This window comes from Saccoglossus kowalevskii, chromosome 2 (assembly GCF_978046115.1).
Source record: "Saccoglossus kowalevskii chromosome 2, keSacKowa6.1, whole genome shotgun sequence".
Classification (NCBI taxonomy): Eukaryota; Metazoa; Hemichordata; class Enteropneusta; family Harrimaniidae; genus Saccoglossus; species Saccoglossus kowalevskii.
In genome coordinates this window covers 23126616-23145292 of record NC_140642.1, presented here as the reverse complement: position 1 = coordinate 23145292, position 18677 = coordinate 23126616, and the positions used below count along the sequence as shown (strand labels likewise).

At 33.5% G+C, this 18677-nt stretch overlaps 1 protein-coding gene across 1 annotated transcript in view; it reads left to right on the top strand.

The window, feature by feature from the left end:
* The first annotated feature begins 3708 nt into the window (after positions 1–3708).
* The window catches only part of LOC100366882 (protein transport protein Sec23A), a 38185-nt gene continuing 23216 nt past the window's right edge, over positions 3709–18677 (top strand). The window contains exons 1-10 of the mRNA XM_085493016.1: positions 3709–3805; positions 4723–4951; positions 5466–5523; positions 6044–6130; positions 6460–6696; positions 7189–7422; positions 7888–8046; positions 8347–8462; positions 8806–8929; positions 9689–9859. Coding sequence (XP_085349142.1) covers positions 4731–4951; positions 5466–5523; positions 6044–6130; positions 6460–6696; positions 7189–7422; positions 7888–8046; positions 8347–8462; positions 8806–8929; positions 9689–9859 — 1407 coding nt within the window. The 5' untranslated portion in view covers positions 3709–3805; positions 4723–4730. The remainder of the gene's footprint in view (positions 3806–4722; positions 4952–5465; positions 5524–6043; positions 6131–6459; positions 6697–7188; positions 7423–7887; positions 8047–8346; positions 8463–8805; positions 8930–9688; positions 9860–18677) is intronic.

Genomic DNA, 18677 nt, shown 5'->3' with positions numbered 1-18677 from the left:
GACTATAATTACTATAGGATGCAGAAATACAATTACAATTCACTTATAAACAAGTACCGTTTCCATTGTTGACTGGCATATCATACCCGATGGTGTCACCAATGCCAAGTGTACCGTACATCTCCATCACCACCACTTGCAACCGAACCGATTAACCCACCAGTGCCATCGACCGAAAACTTGTTTGTTTAATGATCTATAAATAATACTAAGCTATTCGTTATATTACATTAACTATCACGAGTATTACTGGTCGCTATTTTTATATTAAATATTATTTTTAAACATTCAACGTTACCAATTTTCAATGCTTTGTGTGTTTGTCAATAGACATTAGCCATGGACAGTGTGTATGTCCATAAAGTTGCTAATATTTGCAGTTGGTCTTCGATTGACCACACATGTTTGTGTCTTGGTACTGCAATAATATATTAATACTCGTGACATTGTACTGTTGTAAAAAATGCATAATAATGTTTCACCTTTTTAAAAAAAAACATGATTGACAACGTACATGTTGTATACACCTACCAATGAACAACATAAACTGGCTTTTGGTGAAAATCTGGGTTTCCAGTTAATTTATGCCGCCTGTGCTTTATTTGGTTATTCATGTGACAATATGCGCTAAATTAAAACCCAGTGAATATTTAAAATTGAGCATAGAACACATTATCTAAATGATAAAACCGTGAAATTAAAACCCACTGATTATGCCTGAAATGCTAAATCAGTGAAATTTAAACCCTGGGCCAGTGAAAATTAGTCATTTTACAGTATTTTGATGTTCCCAAAATATGTACAATTGATGCAAAAAACATTCCACATTGCAGTGATACAACAAAACATGAATCTGAATATATCATAATATAATTCGTATCTCTCTGACTGGTTTTAGGCCTGGTATGTAATGTTAAATGAAACTCATTTTCTATGCCAATAGCTTTATGACATCTCTAAATTAGCATAAAAAAACATAAAATAGCCAACTTACAGATGAATCAGAGTCTTGAGAGTACTTTATCGGTCTCGTGGCCTTGTGATACGAGAGACCAGTTTCTGATGCTAAAATAAAATATGCATTTTTATTTCTGAATTATTGTAGTTACCAGTAGAAATCCGAAAATGTGACTATTAAAATGATAAACCACGCAAAATGCCCGGATGTGTCCTAATTTCCCTTTTATTGCAACTGTTTTTTTTTTTATTCTGATTTGCTATTGCGAACCAGGTTAGGTTAATGTTCGTGTCAACACGGTCAGAGAAAGCCTTACAGGTATGAGAGTGGTGGTATGTCACTGAAAGTGGCGGGAAAGCATGGACATCTCATTGCACCCATGTATAGAGTTAATAGTTAATATGACTATTGTCACAAGGCGGAGTCAAGTGTGGGTTCCTTTCCCCACTGCTACTTTTTAGCATTAATTGTGACTTATATATTTATATACAACCAACAAGCAATAACTGGCGGCCATGATGTAGTCAGTGTGAACATACAACAGACGCAATCATATACTAGCAGTTAACGGTTTATAAAATATAATTGGAACAGATTAAAGGTCATTTTTTAATTAATTAACTGACGCCGTTCCATTAAATATTGCCAAATTTCCATTTCGAGCACGTGATCAAAGTGTACTTATATAGGTATCCATGTTCAGGTGCACGTACTCGATATTCAAATTTCCCTGACAAGACGATCTTTTCTATGGGCCATGCATCCCATTCAAACAAGGCCATCCCATTTAAACAATTAAATTACACAAGTATCCAGGCACCTGTACAGCATTTCTGGGCACCTCGTGACAACCATGTCCATGATCGATGTACTACCGAATTAAACCGATTAAATGTCAAACTACATCAATGTAATCAGAGATGATTATGAGTGTGTCAGTTGAAATATTTTTGTACCTATAATGAGTGTGGAAACACTTGGACGGCTGACACCATGCATAATATCTGGGAAAGCTATATTAATGTAGAATGACGTAAAACTTGGTACACTTTAGACATTTAGCACAGTTAGCTAACTCGTGTGTCAGCTACTTAAAGTCCCACTAGTTAACAGTATAGTGGTATTCAGGCCAAGAGTTGGGGTTTGGCACTGTTTGGATTTATCCATTGCAATGAATTCATAGATAACTTGTAATTGCAACATAAAAACAAACTTGACGTTGGGTTAGACGATGTGTGACATTTCAACCTGCGATAGAACTTTTATCAGTAAAATAAACATTTTTCGACTATTTTTAGTTCCCTATGGGGAAGAGGTTAGATCGTTATTTTTCAATTATTTACCCAATTTCATGAAATGTTGCAATAAAACATTGCTTCCTTATATGGCAAGTGTTTTAATCATATACGCTTTTCGTAATTATGCAAAGTGGGGACAAACTTATAAATGTTTTACCACAAAACTGTATACAGTAAAAATGTTTTAAGTTAGAAATAAATCTAATCTACATTTAAAAATAATGTTGCCCCTCTTTGATAAATTAAATATAAATAATACATATAAATCTAACATAAAAGATTGTCAACTACACTTTCTACGATTCATCTTAGGTGTGAGAGAAAAGCACGCCTATAATAGGAATATATAGAGAGAATTGGCTCATTTTTCCAATTGAAGTATTTATCAAACGAACATGTGAAGGAAGCAGCGTTATTAAATAGACAACTAACTAGTAAATGGCAATGCGTAATAAGTTCGCAACTAAAAAAGATTTAATGAAACACCATAAATCGATATAGATATTATATACAATGGCTCAAATTTGATCCGGTAAACGACATTCTGAAGACAGTTCATACTATGATATATCATTTGGTGTCTTTAAAAGGGGGTCGTCGTTGTTGTACTTTAAACCAAGACTGTAACGACGAACAGAAAAAGTGGAAAGATTATTCATCCTTCATTGAAACTAAGAATTAGATGGAGATATTACCAAAAATAACAATAAAAATAACAAACTGAGAACATACAGAGAATTCAAGAAAATCTACGAAAATCAATCACTATCCCCTTAATTTAAACAGGGGCACACTTAGCCGAAACTACCAAAAGAAAAAAAAAGAATATACAATCTTTGCTCAAAGAATGAAGTAGAAAACTAATACCATGTTATCACAACATGCCGTTTTTTACAGCAATAAATAATATTTATATATGATGAAAACAAATAAATTATTTCACAAATATGTATGATAATAATGGGCAATGAAAACGCTGCAATGAATATTGCATTCGTCATCAACAGATTTCAATAACGCTTAAATTTGATGCATAGGTGAACTAGAATATTAAACCACAGACTGTAAGGAAGAGATATATACACCGGAAAACTATTTCTTTTGCTTTAATAATAGTTTATGTTAGTATCATAAATTTCAGTGCCGTGGAGCTGGAGCTACATGTTGTATATTAATCACCAGGCTTAAGGCTAGTCTTAAAATGATCTAATTTTAAATTCTACTAACTTCATATTATAACTTCAATATCTCATCACATGGGAGTTCTTTTTAAGTTTGTTTTTAGTCTCTATTTTTAGTGTCCTACTACACTGCACGAACTAAAACTATAATCCACAGTCAACGTATAAAAACGAATGCAGATACAACATTTGTACGGCCGTTGAAGACGAGTACCTTCTGGGGAAATACCTCTCGCAATGCATTTTGGGCAATGTCACTATACGTGGCAGTCGCCATTTTGAATTTCCGGTTCATGCATCCTAGACCCGGCGAAAGCTCTGACGAGTTTTGTTTTGGATTTTAACACATTTAAACGTCATTAAGTTTGGTAAGTGTTGTGTGTACACAATTACTCTGATTCCCCGATAATTGTATGACAAATCATGTAAATTATCAAAGATATAATGAATTATTTGTCATTTTTCAGTAATAATTTGCTGGATCTTCATTCGTGTCTTGATTTCATTGTGTCATTCTTGGTTGTAAACATTGCCGTAGACCGAGAGATACACGTCAGCGTTAGATAGGTTGACACGCTGGCTTCGAGAACGTCACGGTGTTGAAGTGATATATAATGCCATTGATTTGCTGGCAGTGTCAGTGGAAACTGCACCATTGAAACAGTCAATCGTCTACAAAGATTGCCCCAGCTGTGGAATTACGTGAATTGCTGTGTCATTTTTACCTTGCATACCGTCTTGAGAAGGATTGATATAAATATATCGCCAATTGAATCTCGCTCGACCCGTCCACGGAGTGCAAGAGGTGGCGTTATAGTGGACCACCAGCGTTCGATTTGTACACCTCGATGGGTAACTTTCCAGTCGGGTTATCAAAAATTTAAACTTGCATGCTCGGCAGTCTGGTAACATATTGTTTATGATCTCCTTCATTTTATTTTGAAAATGCTATTTTATTACAGAAATATTATTGGGTGAAGTTCATGTGAATCGTCTTTCTCCTTCAAGCACAATCAATTGAATCGTGAAATTTGAAGTACAAAAATGTACCTATTTTATAAATCAACAATATGTGAGGATGTTTTTAAAAGAATTTAACCTCTCAGTAAAAAGACGCATTAGAATAAAATGTGTGTGGCCTAGAAAAGCAAAAAAATCACATGACTGATTATGATAACTTTCTGGCATGGCTGGTAAAATTTTAATTTTACCCTACTCTAACATCTGGTACACAATTTTGAAGATTTTAGAGAACACTGATTATGGCATGTTTTTCACCTCTTAGTTTCAGACATGGCCACCTATCAAGAATTCATCCAACAGGCTGAAGAAAGGGATGGAGTACGATTCAGCTGGAATGTATGGCCTTCGAGTCGCCTTGAAGCCACTCGCATGGTAGTACCATTAGGATGTTTATTCACACCTTTAAAAGAACGTCCAGATTTACCGCCCATACAGTATGACCCTGTCTTGTGTGGTCGACCGACATGTAGAGCTATACTGAACCCACTGTGGTAAGTTGTACTCATGAATCAAGTGACAGTAAATCCAAATTGTAAACTGAGGGATGCTACATTGAAGCATATATATTACCGATATTTGTCACCATGCACACAACACTCTTCATAGGTCTGATTCCACTACATGTAACATCAGTGATTGCTATAATTATTTATATCGGTTGCCGGTAACAACATGCTTTACAACAAATCACACCACTGCTAACACGTTTCTCAGTCATTTAACTCATTAATTGTACATGAACCCCAAATAAGATCCAAATTAATGATTTTTCAGTATTAGTGTACAGTTATTACCATATGTGAATCTGGCGATTCCTCAACCACTAGCTCTTTCCATGCTGAACCTAAACCAGGGATTATGTCCATGTTGAATGCTACTGTTCTGCTACTGCCTTACAATTATTGTTGACAGAAATGCACTTGTATCATATTGTGTTTGGTGGTACACAACTGCGCCACATTATAATTTGTTCAGTATAGTTAATCACATTTTCTTAATTCACAGCCAAGTTGACTACAGAGCCAAACTTTGGGCATGTAATTTCTGCTTTCAGAGAAATCCTGTGAGTATTTTTTCCCATATTCAAGAATATTTTGAATGATTTAGTATGCCAGTTTACACAAATAAAACTAAAAATCCATGTGGAAATCATTATATGACACAATATAGTGATTATATTTTTCAGAATTATCACACTATTAGGTGTTATTAAAACAACATAGCTCTTTGTCATCCCATCTAAGAAAATACAACTGGAAATTGACACATAGCAACATGATATAATCAGTGATCTTGTAGCATATTTTGTGTGTGAGCATGTTATGATGCAGTAATCAGCAGTACATTTGGATATTTGTTGTGGATATCAGACCTCTCTTGGTAAAGTTAGCATAGAGAAGTCTATATTCGCACCAAATACCCTCACTTGCTGTTTATTATCTCTAAATCTAACCTGTGTTAGTCAACCTAACAACCTAGGATGACGCATGAAGCAAATACATAATCTGGAGAAATTTATGCTGTTTAGAATTCATATTGTCAATTAGAAAAAAATAGTTAATAAATGTGAATTCTTTTCTTAGTTTCCACCTCAGTACAGAGCGATTTCAGAGCAACACCAACCAGCAGAATTGATACCCCAGTTCTCTACTATAGAATATACATTGACGGTGAGTAGTGTTTTTAGACTTGAAAAGGTTTATTCCACCATTTCAGTGAAATCACTGGTTTTATCTTGATTTTGATTGGAGGTGGCTATTTCCATTCTCATTGCATCTAGCATGGATAATCTTTTGATATTGAAAAATATATACCAACTGCACTGTATTGATGATAAATTCCAAAACTGTTTGATTAATCTCTCTGCTGGAAATATACAGTGAGTAGTAGCTTTTAAAGTAATAATTGAATTGTAGTTAGTTTATCAGTACTGACCACAATGAACACTGTGTTTTTGTATTGCCATCATTCATCTAACTTATTGTGTTTCATTCACCAGAGAGCCACCTCAACACCACCTATTTACCTGATTGTGTTGGATACCTGCATGGATGAAGAAGATTTACAGGCATTAAAAGAGTCTCTTCAGATGTCACTGAGTTTACTGCCACCCAATGCATTAGTCGGTCTCATTACATTTGGTAGAATGGTGCAAGTACATGAACTTGGATGTGAAGGATGTTCTAAAAGCTATGTATTCCGTGGCACAAAAGATCTCACCGCCAAACAGATACAGGTAAGCAATGCCCAATCTGGTGAAGTGCATCTTCAGAATATGTGGCAATGTAACATGTTGTTTTCTTCTAAAAAAAAACACCTTGAAATCAGATATATTTGAATTTAAAATGTATGAAATTCAGGGGACTGTTTCTCAGAGAAACTTCATGAAATTTCATGAATACTTGTACTTCATATTTCAAACTAAATATATTATTAAAATTTACCGTTAATTTCTAACTTTAAATTTCAAGCAGATGAAACGTTGGTCTTGGGAAAACTTTATATTCTTAGATTTGAAAATATCATATGTGGTGTCATCCAGCCTTACATTTGTTGTTAGTATCATTGAATTTTTAAGAACATCTATATTCAAGGCCTAAAATTTAAAAAATCAATCCAAGTAATGTGAGGGAAGATCGGATTATGACAATGGCCTTTGTGGCCGCATATATTTATAACAAGTATCAATCTATCAAAAAAAAATAAAACTGAACTATTTTTTATTTAGGAAATGCTTGGAATTGGACGAATGGCAGGTCAGCAACAAAGAGCACCCCAACAACAACAACAGCAGCAACAGCAGCAGCCAATGAATAGATTTCTGCAACCAGTCCACAAGTGTGACATGAGTTTGACAGATTTACTCGGTGAACTTCAACGAGATCCATGGCCTGTCGGTGCTGGTAAAAGACCTTTAAGATCTACTGGTGTGGCCTTGTCTATTGCTGTAGGATTGCTCGAGGTAAGGATTACTATAGTATTCACAGATTGTTGAAGTGTCATCAAACATCCTTTGAGTTATTACAATCCTGGTGAATATGGGTAAGATTATTTCGTCATACATTTTGTAAGAAAAAAAATAATGTACCGAGGGGTACCGGTATTAAGAAACACGTTGCAATTTTAAAAATGGTGATGACTTAAAAATTTTTCCATTTGAAATTGGTTCAAGGATTTATATTTAATGCACTACACTTGTTAACAACTATGAAAAGTAAATAAAAGCTATCAAACTTTGATACTCAGTCGTTTTGCCAAATTTATTCAACTATTTGTGTGTGATTCTAATAACAAATAAGTGAAGAGATATACCGGTAATTATCGTATTCATTTCTATAATACACACACATACTATTAATTACAACATCTTCTTTTTTTAATGGAATATTGATCAGTGTTTCCTTAACTGTTTTTATTTTATTTTCAGTGTACATACCCTAATACCGGTGCCCGAATTATGCTATTTGTTGGAGGACCAGGCACCCAGGGACCAGGTATGGTAATTGGTGATGAGTTGAAAATACCAATCCGATCCCATCATGATATTGAGAAAGATAATGTCAAGTTTATGAGGAAAGCTATTAAAGTAAGTACCAACAATTATTGTTTTTGTATTATAGAAGAATGTATTATAAAATGGTTCATCTTTAGACATAAAAGTAGAAGTTAAGAAACAAAGGATTTGTTTTGTTTTAAATGTACTTGAGTTCTGTAAGTGTCCTTAGTTTGATGGTTTGCATATTTGTATCTTCTACCACTTGAGGGCAGTATTCTGTGAGATCTACAGTTGTACTAGACAGATATGGATGTATGCCTTTTTCTTTGGTTGAAATATTATGACTTGCTATAAAATTGAATAATAATTTTTTTAATTTTGTTTTTTCAGCACTATGAGGGTCTGTCAAAAAGGGCAGCTGAGACTGGGCATGTCATTGACCTGTTTTCCTGTGCTTTAGATCAAACTGGACTGCATGAAATGAAGTCTGTCACAAATAACACAGGGTAATTATTACTTTATGGATGACATTGTGCTAAATCATGCGAGCATTATTGAATTATAGCTCCAGTTAATATTATGACAAAAGGGAAATATTTTAAACGGAAAATCTTATGCGGAGGTTTTCCTATTTGAAACTAAAAATTAATTTGCTCTACTTTCTAAACGCAGATATTGTCACACTTATTTCATAGAGGAAAATAAAAATAGAATGTAAATAATCCAAGGAGCTGCTTGGAATTTAAAGTTTGAAATTACATTATAGGAATATATTTAGTTTGAAATATGAAATATAATATAAAATTGTATTTTTAACACAGCATTGAAAATATTGCTTCTTCTCAACAGAGGTCATCTGGTGATGGGCGACTCCTTCAATACTGCTTTATTCAAGCAGACATTTCAGAGGGTTTTTTCGAAAGATGTTAAAACTGAATTCAAGATGGCATTTGGAGCTCTTTTAGAAGTCAAGGTAATTGTCCTTTATAAGCCAAGTTGAATTAATGATTGTCACAAAAGTTTCAGCGCACCCACTTTCATAAAATGTGCATACATTCTGTTAATTGAAATACCTGGGTGTGATGCAGTGGTTAAGTTGTTTAAGGTTGGATAAGGGATGAGCGAAATTTTTTCTTGAAACAGATTGATAGTTGGGAATTTGAAAATCTCAGAGGGGGGAAACTTTTCACATACAAATGTATCCAACAATTTTTGTTCACACTTCATCTCTCTAGAATATGTATTTCAATAACAAATTAAAAAAAAATAATAACTCATTTTTAATAATGAATATTACATACAAGCTGTCTACATACTACCCTAGTTTGTTCAAAGTGTGGACTCTCATCTGTTTCAAGGTGGAATTTTGCTCACCCTTACAGAAAACCCTATCTGTTTAGTCGAGGGCCAGATTCAGTAGACTCATTTGCAAACTCATTAAACAAAAGACAATGTTGGCATTGACCATGACATTGACAGCGGTGTATGAAACTCAAGCCCTCTTGTTCCACTCAGATTTTTTATTAAAAAAATAAATGAAGCACAATGAACATTGTTATACAATCTGTAATGTAGCAAAATCCTGTGATGTCACTGTGACCATAAATTCTAAATGTCTTTCATGATGTCATCATTTACAGAATCCATCGTTGAATATGAATTTTAACCATTTCACATTGATTTTCCTGAAACTTTGTTATGGTATAGTAATACTATTATATTTATGTTTTAGACATCAAGGGAATTAAAAGTATCCGGTGCAATAGGTCCTTGTGTATCTACAAATATGAAAAGTGCGTCTGTATCTGACACAGAGATTGGTATGGGAGGTTCATGTCAATGGAAATTCTGTGGACTCTATCCTAATACAACTGTGGGATTGTTTTTTGAAGTTGTTAACCAGGTAAGATTCTTTTATTTAAACTGAACAATATTGCTATATGATATGTGACACGCATTGCCATCTTAGTGTAAAGTTTGTTGTTGAGCCATCTACAAAAAGTTGTCATGGTGATTTCATCATTATGGGTTATCTCTTTATTAGTCCCCGTTCAGACGCAGTCCGAAAACGGGGACTTATGTTTTGCCCTGTGTGCGTCCGTTCGTCCGTGCGTCCGTGATCACCTGTATCTCGAACATGCATGGACCGATTAAGTTCAAACTTCACTCATACATCACACATTATATGGGACATATGCACATGCATTTTTTTCATGATCCGATTAACGATAGCCGAATAGCGGCCATTTTAAGGCCGAAAATGCATCAAAATCGCACATTTTCACCATTCCGGACCCGGATCTCAGTTATGCATGGACGGATTTTGTTCAAATTTGGTACATACATTAAACATAATAGGACCTTGATGCACGTCATTTTTTTTTTGGGATCGGGTTCGAAATGGCCGACTGGCGGCCATTTTGTTTTAAAGAATTCAGTTCTGGATTCGTATCTGAGACATGCTTGGATTGATCAAGTTCAAACTTCACACACACAAGGTACATCATGTCACAAATATGTATGTGCATTTGTTTCATGATCTCATTAATGATAGCCAAATGGGGGCCGCTTTAAGGCCGAAAATGCATTGAAATCGCACATTTTCACCATTCCGGACCCGTATCTCAGTTATGCATGGATGGATTTTGTTCAAATTTGGTACATACATTAAACATAATAGGACCTTGATGCACGTCTTTTTTTTTTCCGGATCAAGTTCGAAATGGCCGACTGGCGGCCATTTTGTTAAAGAATTCAGTTCTGGATCCGTATCCAAGACATGTCTGGATTGATCAAGTTCAAACTTCACACACACATGGTACATCATGTCACAAATAGATATGTGCATTTGTTTGCTTAACAATAGCGGAATGATGGCCATTTTAAGGCCAAAAATGCATCAAAATCACATATTTTCACAATTCCAGAACCGGATCTCAGTCATGCATGGATCGATTTTGTTCAGATTTAGCACAATGTGTTGTACATATGCAGGTGCATTTCGGTCATAATCTGCTTTGAATGTATATGTCACTCAAATATGAACGGAACGGGAACGTGTCATTGACAATGACTTGTTTATAAAAAGTTGCTAGTCATAGAAATAAATTTAAAAAATATGAAAATAACACATTACATTCATTATTGTGGTTAAGTTTCTGTACAATGAATGTTGAATTAGAATATTCAACATTTTTATTGTGAATTATCTTCTATTAATTGCAAGTAAAGTACGTCTTTCAAATTGACTGCAATGTCAACAATGATTTTGTGAATGGGTGTACGAGTCTTTGATATGGCTTGAAGATGCTTATATTTATGACACAAACACGGATAGGTACATGAAAAATAAAGTTTATTACTTTGGCAAAACAGGGGGGCACACAACGAAATCCATTGGCTTACAAGAAATATACCAGGATGGACATGTCATGAGCCCCCACCATGTGAACGCAAGAACTCTGAAATAATACACACCTCATAAAATCTGTGTTAATAATGAAGCTTCAGTCGCTGTGGCTGTATTTAAATAAAAAATTGCTTATATTTATGAATATGTAAATTAGCTTCTCAATCAGTAAATCTGTTTTTTTTTTGGCCAATAATTAGATTTCCATAGATGACAGTTTTAAAGTTTTGGTTTATTTCTATAAATAATAAAAAACGGTTTGAAATATAAAAATGTTATTCTAATTTGCTGACGTGCGTATGTATTCAACTTCTGACCCCCCCTCCCCAAAAAATGCATGTTGTACAGCTACAAAGAGCTCCTACAAAATGAGTAGAAAGAAAAAAAAATGCATAGATTTAGTTGTATTTAAATTGATAGTTGAATAAAACCACACAGCTGATGTAATCGAAGTGAGCCCTCACACATCATTTCAAAGAGGGAAAAGTGTTAAATTTAACTATTGATGCTGATTGGAGAATCAGTGCTAGGAGGCTTAATGATATTGAAGCTACCGTAGATGTCTTTAGGATATAATCTTATTGTGGATCAGAAATACGCAAATTAGTGTAATAGTAAACATTACATACTGTAAAATACTTTGTTTTCGCTTGGAATTAATTTTTGTTGAAGGAATGAAAATAAAATCCAGTTAATATACTTTTTTCCCCCCATATTTTACATTCAACTTGTCAAAAATCAGTGAAAATAAATTCCATACAAAACACCCGAAAAGTCTTTTCAGCTAAAATTAATTCCAGCTAAAATAAAGCATTACACAGTACTTTAATAGTCACTTATCATTTGATATAATTGTACTTAAATCTAAGCTCTAAGTATTACCAGTGGACTTATTTAAAAAAAATAAAACTGAAAAGGAAAATTATGGGGGGTGGGGGGGGGGGGGTCATAGCGCAAGTTAGTGGCGGCATCATCATCATCATTGTTAAACTTTTAACGAATATCAGAGTATTTTATGATTTTCTTATACCCCGTACATAATGTCATTTGAAATGCAACAAAAAGCAATAATTAAACCAGTAATAAATTCAATAATTTATTACTGGTTAATTTGATTAATTTATTCAAATGTTCATAACATGCGTACATACCTAATACATGAATTTAAAACACTTTGCACAATATTTTTTGTGGAGAATTGTAAACAAAAGTTTGACAACACTGACTATATTTTAAAACTAAATGAATTAAATATTTACTTGATAAAAATCCTATTGCAATATGAATTATTAGTAAATGTTATCTGTTATTTTTAGTCTGTCTTACATAACTGCTTGTAACAGGAGTATATAAATATTTTAACATTTGCCATATGTCTATTGGTAGACCTATATCTCTTTTAAGTAATTGTTCTTCATGAATATTTAATATGCATTCAGAGCATGAATTAATGGTATATTATTGCCTGCAGAAACTATTGCAGTGGTAGACTCTATGATAGTTAGAAAGCATCTCATTGAATTACTGGGATATTTATTTGTCTGTCTTTTTTCCAGGGCATAGCATTTTTATTCAAGCTAGATCTCCTCCGTCCACTGTATTTGATTTTAATTGAAATTCAATGCTGACAGTGATTATGACATTGATTTATTCCCATTATCACGAATCATAAAATTGTACCATAAAAACTGTATTAGAAGTTGCATCCCAATAGAAGTTGCACCCCTTTCTTTTTGAATAATTGAGAACCAAATATTGATCATTTCATGTGTAGATGCTCTAATAGAAGTCGCATCCCCTCTGTTGCATTGCACCATTTTAATAGAAGCAGAGTTTTCTAATTAATACGGATTTAACAGTACTATTTTCCATGCACATTCAGATTTGTAATTGTATTGTTATTGCTATAGTGTATAGCTCCTTCTATTGAAAATTTTTAAATTCTTTTAAGGTGTCTGAGATGTGTATGATTGTTGATTTGTTTGTTATATAGGGGTTAGGGTTGAGGGGTGGGTAATAATTTAGTTATAGCAGGTATAACAGGTGGTCTGATAGTTATGTGCTGGCATAGCTATGAAACCATTACATCAATTTATCAGATCGTTGCTTCATTGGGTTTTCAATCAAGTATTGCAAATAGTCTCTATATTGGGAAATGTAAATCTAATCCTGCATGCTCATCCATGATGCATGAAATAGACAAAATTTAAAATATTCTCGAAGCATACATCTATTATGTCCTTGGCATGTGTTTGTCTAATCGACAAAAGATGTTTCATCAATTGTGATCCATGCCTGTGAATATTTGCTACAGTCAAGTTGTTATAATTCAATTGCATTAAATAATTACCTAATTTTGTTTGTTTTTTTGAGAGAATTTTTTTTAATTCTTAAGAATGAAGAGTTGGGTGTCAATAAATTTTGAACTAATGTGAAAAACAGATTATGGAATTTCTTCAAAAAAAGGTGTTTTACTATACCAATAGTACCTTCAATATGATTTGTAAGACTGCAGTTGTCAAAAAATTAAAGACTAGTACAACTGCTGTATAATGCTTACCATTGTAAAATGTACCATAAATCAAATGAATCGAAGTGTTCTAGATTGGTTAGAACCTGGAGGTAGCAGAGAAAACAAGTGAAGTGGGCGGACATAGACAGGAAATTAACTTCGTCAACTCAACCTAAAGGCACTGCATGTTGGTTGTTTTCACATGCAGTTATCAGTGGTAACTGGTAAATACTGTCTACTGCTGGTGAGGCTTTGTTCATGAGACAGCCGATTTTGTAAAATAGCATTATTTCTTGAAAGTGACATGGCTTGGTACCTGAATTAGTTCAAATAGTGTATATTAAAGTGTATCGCATGACACTATTATCACATTAGTGATAGTCACTGTCAGCGATAAACAAATTACTTCGATCACGCAGCCATGCAAAATTGCCGAGATTATCTTCACTAGTGAACCCCATAAATCAAGGTCTTACAGGGCCTCGATATATGTGCGATAAATGTTTTACAAACTTTGATGCTGAAATATGAGTGCTACAAATTTATATGCAATGACAGTTTATTTATATTCCTAGTTTATGCAATGAACTTAATCGTCTTGGAATTTTCATTTACACATTGGGACCACTCATATTTGACTCCATGCATAATGGGTGACATAGCATACTAATGTGTTAAAAGCCTATATTATTCACAACACTATATACAGTTATTGAGACTGATATCAAGAATTACCATCCCCAAGTATTATTGCATATCTCCACAGTGTGGCATAATACAGGACAGATCGAAAATGCAAAACCTCATAGTTTGAGGTCACATACATCTACTGTCAAGTTTTGTTTTCATTTTATGCTCTACCTGAAGGTTACATGAAATCTCTGGGTTTGTATACGACCCAATAACTACAAATTGTGTTCAACTTGGTTCATATTAACAATTTAAAATTAAAAACAAGTTAGAGAAAATAGTATAAAATGTTGAAATAGCTATTTTAGCAAATTTGAGTCAATGCATAAATGAACAGAATCTTAATTTAGTCAACAATCTAACTGTAAGAATATATATTATTTTAAATTAGCGACATCTTGAATTAGTGAAATTACAGATTAGATATAAAATTAGTTATACATGTTAGTTAAAAAGATCTTAAATGAGCAGAATTACCTCACACCATATGTGAAATACTAGTAGTACTCAGTGGTATACTAGGATACTAGGCGTGGACAGTCATATACTCTAGTTATTTCAGCACTACTGTGTTAGACTTTTTCAGACTGTGAAAATATCCATTTAATAAATCTATAACACTTTTTCTCAACATAAGGAGACATTAGTGATTTCTGGCAGAGTAGCACCAATCCTTGCCTCGGGTTTGGGTTGATACAAAACTCAGGCTGTAATCACTTGTATCTGCTAACGTCAACCCAAGAGAATATATTGAGCGATTATAAATGCAACATTTATGTCTGTTGAAACTTGATAAATGTGTATTCAGCAAAAACATTAGATTAAAAAACATTGAAACAAACACTTCTATGGAGGATGGTATGTAGCTGGAAGGATTTTTTAACTTGACACAAATTACAAATGCTCATGTTGCATCTGTTGAGATGAAATTGCTTTTCAGTAATGTATTCGAACAGGATACTGTTCCTCCTACACCTGATTCCTGAGTTGATGTCTGAAACCAGCTGCTGACTACTGCCATTTTTGTCTGTGGTATTTATTAAAGTAATAATCATTTTTACTAATGGTCAGGTACGTCCTCTAACATGACTGTTCAAATGGAGTTCCCCAAGTCAGCTTGTGGAATTCAAGAAAAAAATAAATAAAATTGTACATGACTAAATATGTGACTTGAGACACAACCAAAAGTGTTGCATTGCTAACAGCGGCGCTATCTCAGCCGACAGGCTGCTTGTTTATATTTACACTTTAATGTGCACTTATACATAAAATGTGAATTTCATTTTATCAAATTACAATTATATTAAGATGTTTTTCACGATATAAATACATATGATTTTCCATTGTGTCAATGACACGAGTTAATAAGCCCAACTTTTGTCACTTTTGTGCATCAGTGGTGTAGAGGGTACACTGTGTGCAACCTTGAAAGATATAACGTGTAATTATTGTAAGGGAAATATTTTGCCAGGAATGTTACATGATTTTTGCCAACCAACATGTAAATGTTGCTCACTGATGAGCTCTAGTTTGTGATCTACTGTGACAATGTTGCTTGGAAATTGGTTTATTAACTGGAACAAATATATATGTAAATTTGACAAATTCTTACAATTCCGGCTTTTGCAAAACGTTAACAAGTGTGTCAGCCTATGCCTAATAACTAGATTCAATAATCACATTTAGATGTATGAATTACTGTAAAAATGTCTTGTTCTTCCAGTGGAAATGTCAAAGAAAAACACAATTTTAGGTCAGGATTTTAGACTTAATCAGAAACAAAGCAGTATCATACTCGTATCCTCTTACTAAGTATTAGTCCTTGTTTGGAATTATTGCTTGTAATCCACCTCCATGCATCCGTATCTGTCAGGTATATCTCAGACATGCCTGGATCGATCATCACACTTACACGTTTGTAACATTATCATATGTAACGCATGCACTGCAAGCACCAGTTTTACGATTCGATTCAAGAAAACTGTTTGGTTGTCACCAAAATCAAAGAATTCTTTTATTCTGAAACCTGATATAAGGCATTCATAGGTGGATTTTATTCAAACTTGCATTCCTAGAATATTTTCTATGGCTACATACCCAAACCAAGTTACATTCATTTTGTGTATATACATGTACATATCATTAGACATGTGTATTGCTTATGCAATAATCTTTCCTGTTATTTTTAAGTAATGTTGCACCACAATCTTTTCGGGATGATTCAGAGAAAATTTTGTGTTCTAAGGGTTAAAAATATTGTTTCAAATGGGAGTCGGTCATTTTCACTACCGGTAATCAGTTTTTATCTGCACGACTTGTTTGATTCGTCATGTTCAGATGACAGTGTGATTGTAGGAATCAAAGACAAAAAATAATGAAAAAATAATAAACAAATTGACTAGATTTATTAAATCTGAAAAATTAAATACTTTCATTGACAATGGAAATTGAATAATATGTACTGTGGGATACATGTTGTCTGACTAATGCTTGTTCTTGCGTCTATCCACATACTTGATAAGCAGAGAGTAAATGAAAGCAATATTGTGTTCTATCATAGGGTCTATGGTTCTATTGTGTATTGCTACACTAAGCTGTGGGAATGTCATGGAAATTGTTGACATCAAATCAAATCGCAATTTATTTTTTGACATGCATGCATCACTAATGCACATCATTTGGCTCAATCAGCATATAAATTGATTTGTTCAGAACTCGCTGCTACCTCTAAATTTGCTAGTCTAATTAGGATTAAATTAATGACATAGAAATAGAAGACATCACTGCATGTACATGTGTGTGTGTGTACTATATACATCATAAAATGAGTTTATTGTCCTGTGTGTGCTTTAATTACAGTAGATAACTAATAGGCACAGTATACACAATATGGATTACCGGTACTGGTACGATTTCTTTCTGGCAGTTTCAACATTATTTTCAGGCGCCAACTTTTTATGCATGACATGACATGGAAATCATTTATATCAAGGCAAAATAAAAAAAAGGGGTTGCAAAACTTGGCATTTTTGTTATGTTTATTATATTTATCAGAATTGTTTTGCTGTGATCACAGCCAAAGATGACAGCTACGATCACAACACATCCTGGGTTCCTGCAAAATATAAATTAAGACTTAAATATGTCTTTATTGATTCTCTGTTTTTAAGGCCATGTAAATTGTTTTTTTTTTACGTTTTAGTCTTTAAAAAGTTTGTTAATGTTCATGAATGGCAAAACAATATATACTATGACTCTTGTCAATAATAGTGTGTCTAAGAGTTGTATTTGATTTCATCAAACTGACCTTGAGGTATCTTCAAATGAAATTGCTACAATTATTAAAAAGCCAATTTCCTGGAAATTTGTGCACCTGCCTCCAAACCCTCTCTTTGGTTGCCAAGTTGCATCATGCTATGTAATTTCTTGGGGTTAAATTGTATTTTTCATTTGTCTTAAAAATATATTAAGTCTTGTGTGATGCTCTTGCGTCTTTAATACTAACAATTTCACTGATATTAACTATAGCAAGTAAAATTATGTTTTAATAGAATACATATAGAGCATAACATTTTCTTAATTTAAACGCTGATAGAAAGCATCGACAGGTTGCTATGCCAATCTCAAGTTCATGGCCATCCTATATATATGTCATGAATAAACTTAAATTCTCGCAAATGGTAATATATTGATAAACTTGTATCATGATTTTGTTGGGAACTACCGATAGTTGACATAAATGGGTTGTCACAATGTTATATTTTGGCAGATTTGCGTGAAGTCAACAAAGCTCCACTGCCTGCCATTGTGCCATGTACAACTCGGCTCGGCAAATCTTGTTTTGTCACTATTTACCAAAAATTATGCTTTGAATTCATGCTCAACTTTTTTACTTTTTTGACTTCTTCTTGAAAACTACAAGCCTGAATGCTTTGATACTTGGTGTATGTGTATCTTAAATTCTAACATTTTTGGTAAAAAGTGATATTTTCGACTTTCATGATGATATCTTCAATTTTCTAATTTTGATGCAAATTTTTGTCATTTTTGGTAAAAAGTGATATTTTTGACTTCTTGTAAAAAACAGCATGTCTGATTGTTTTGATACTA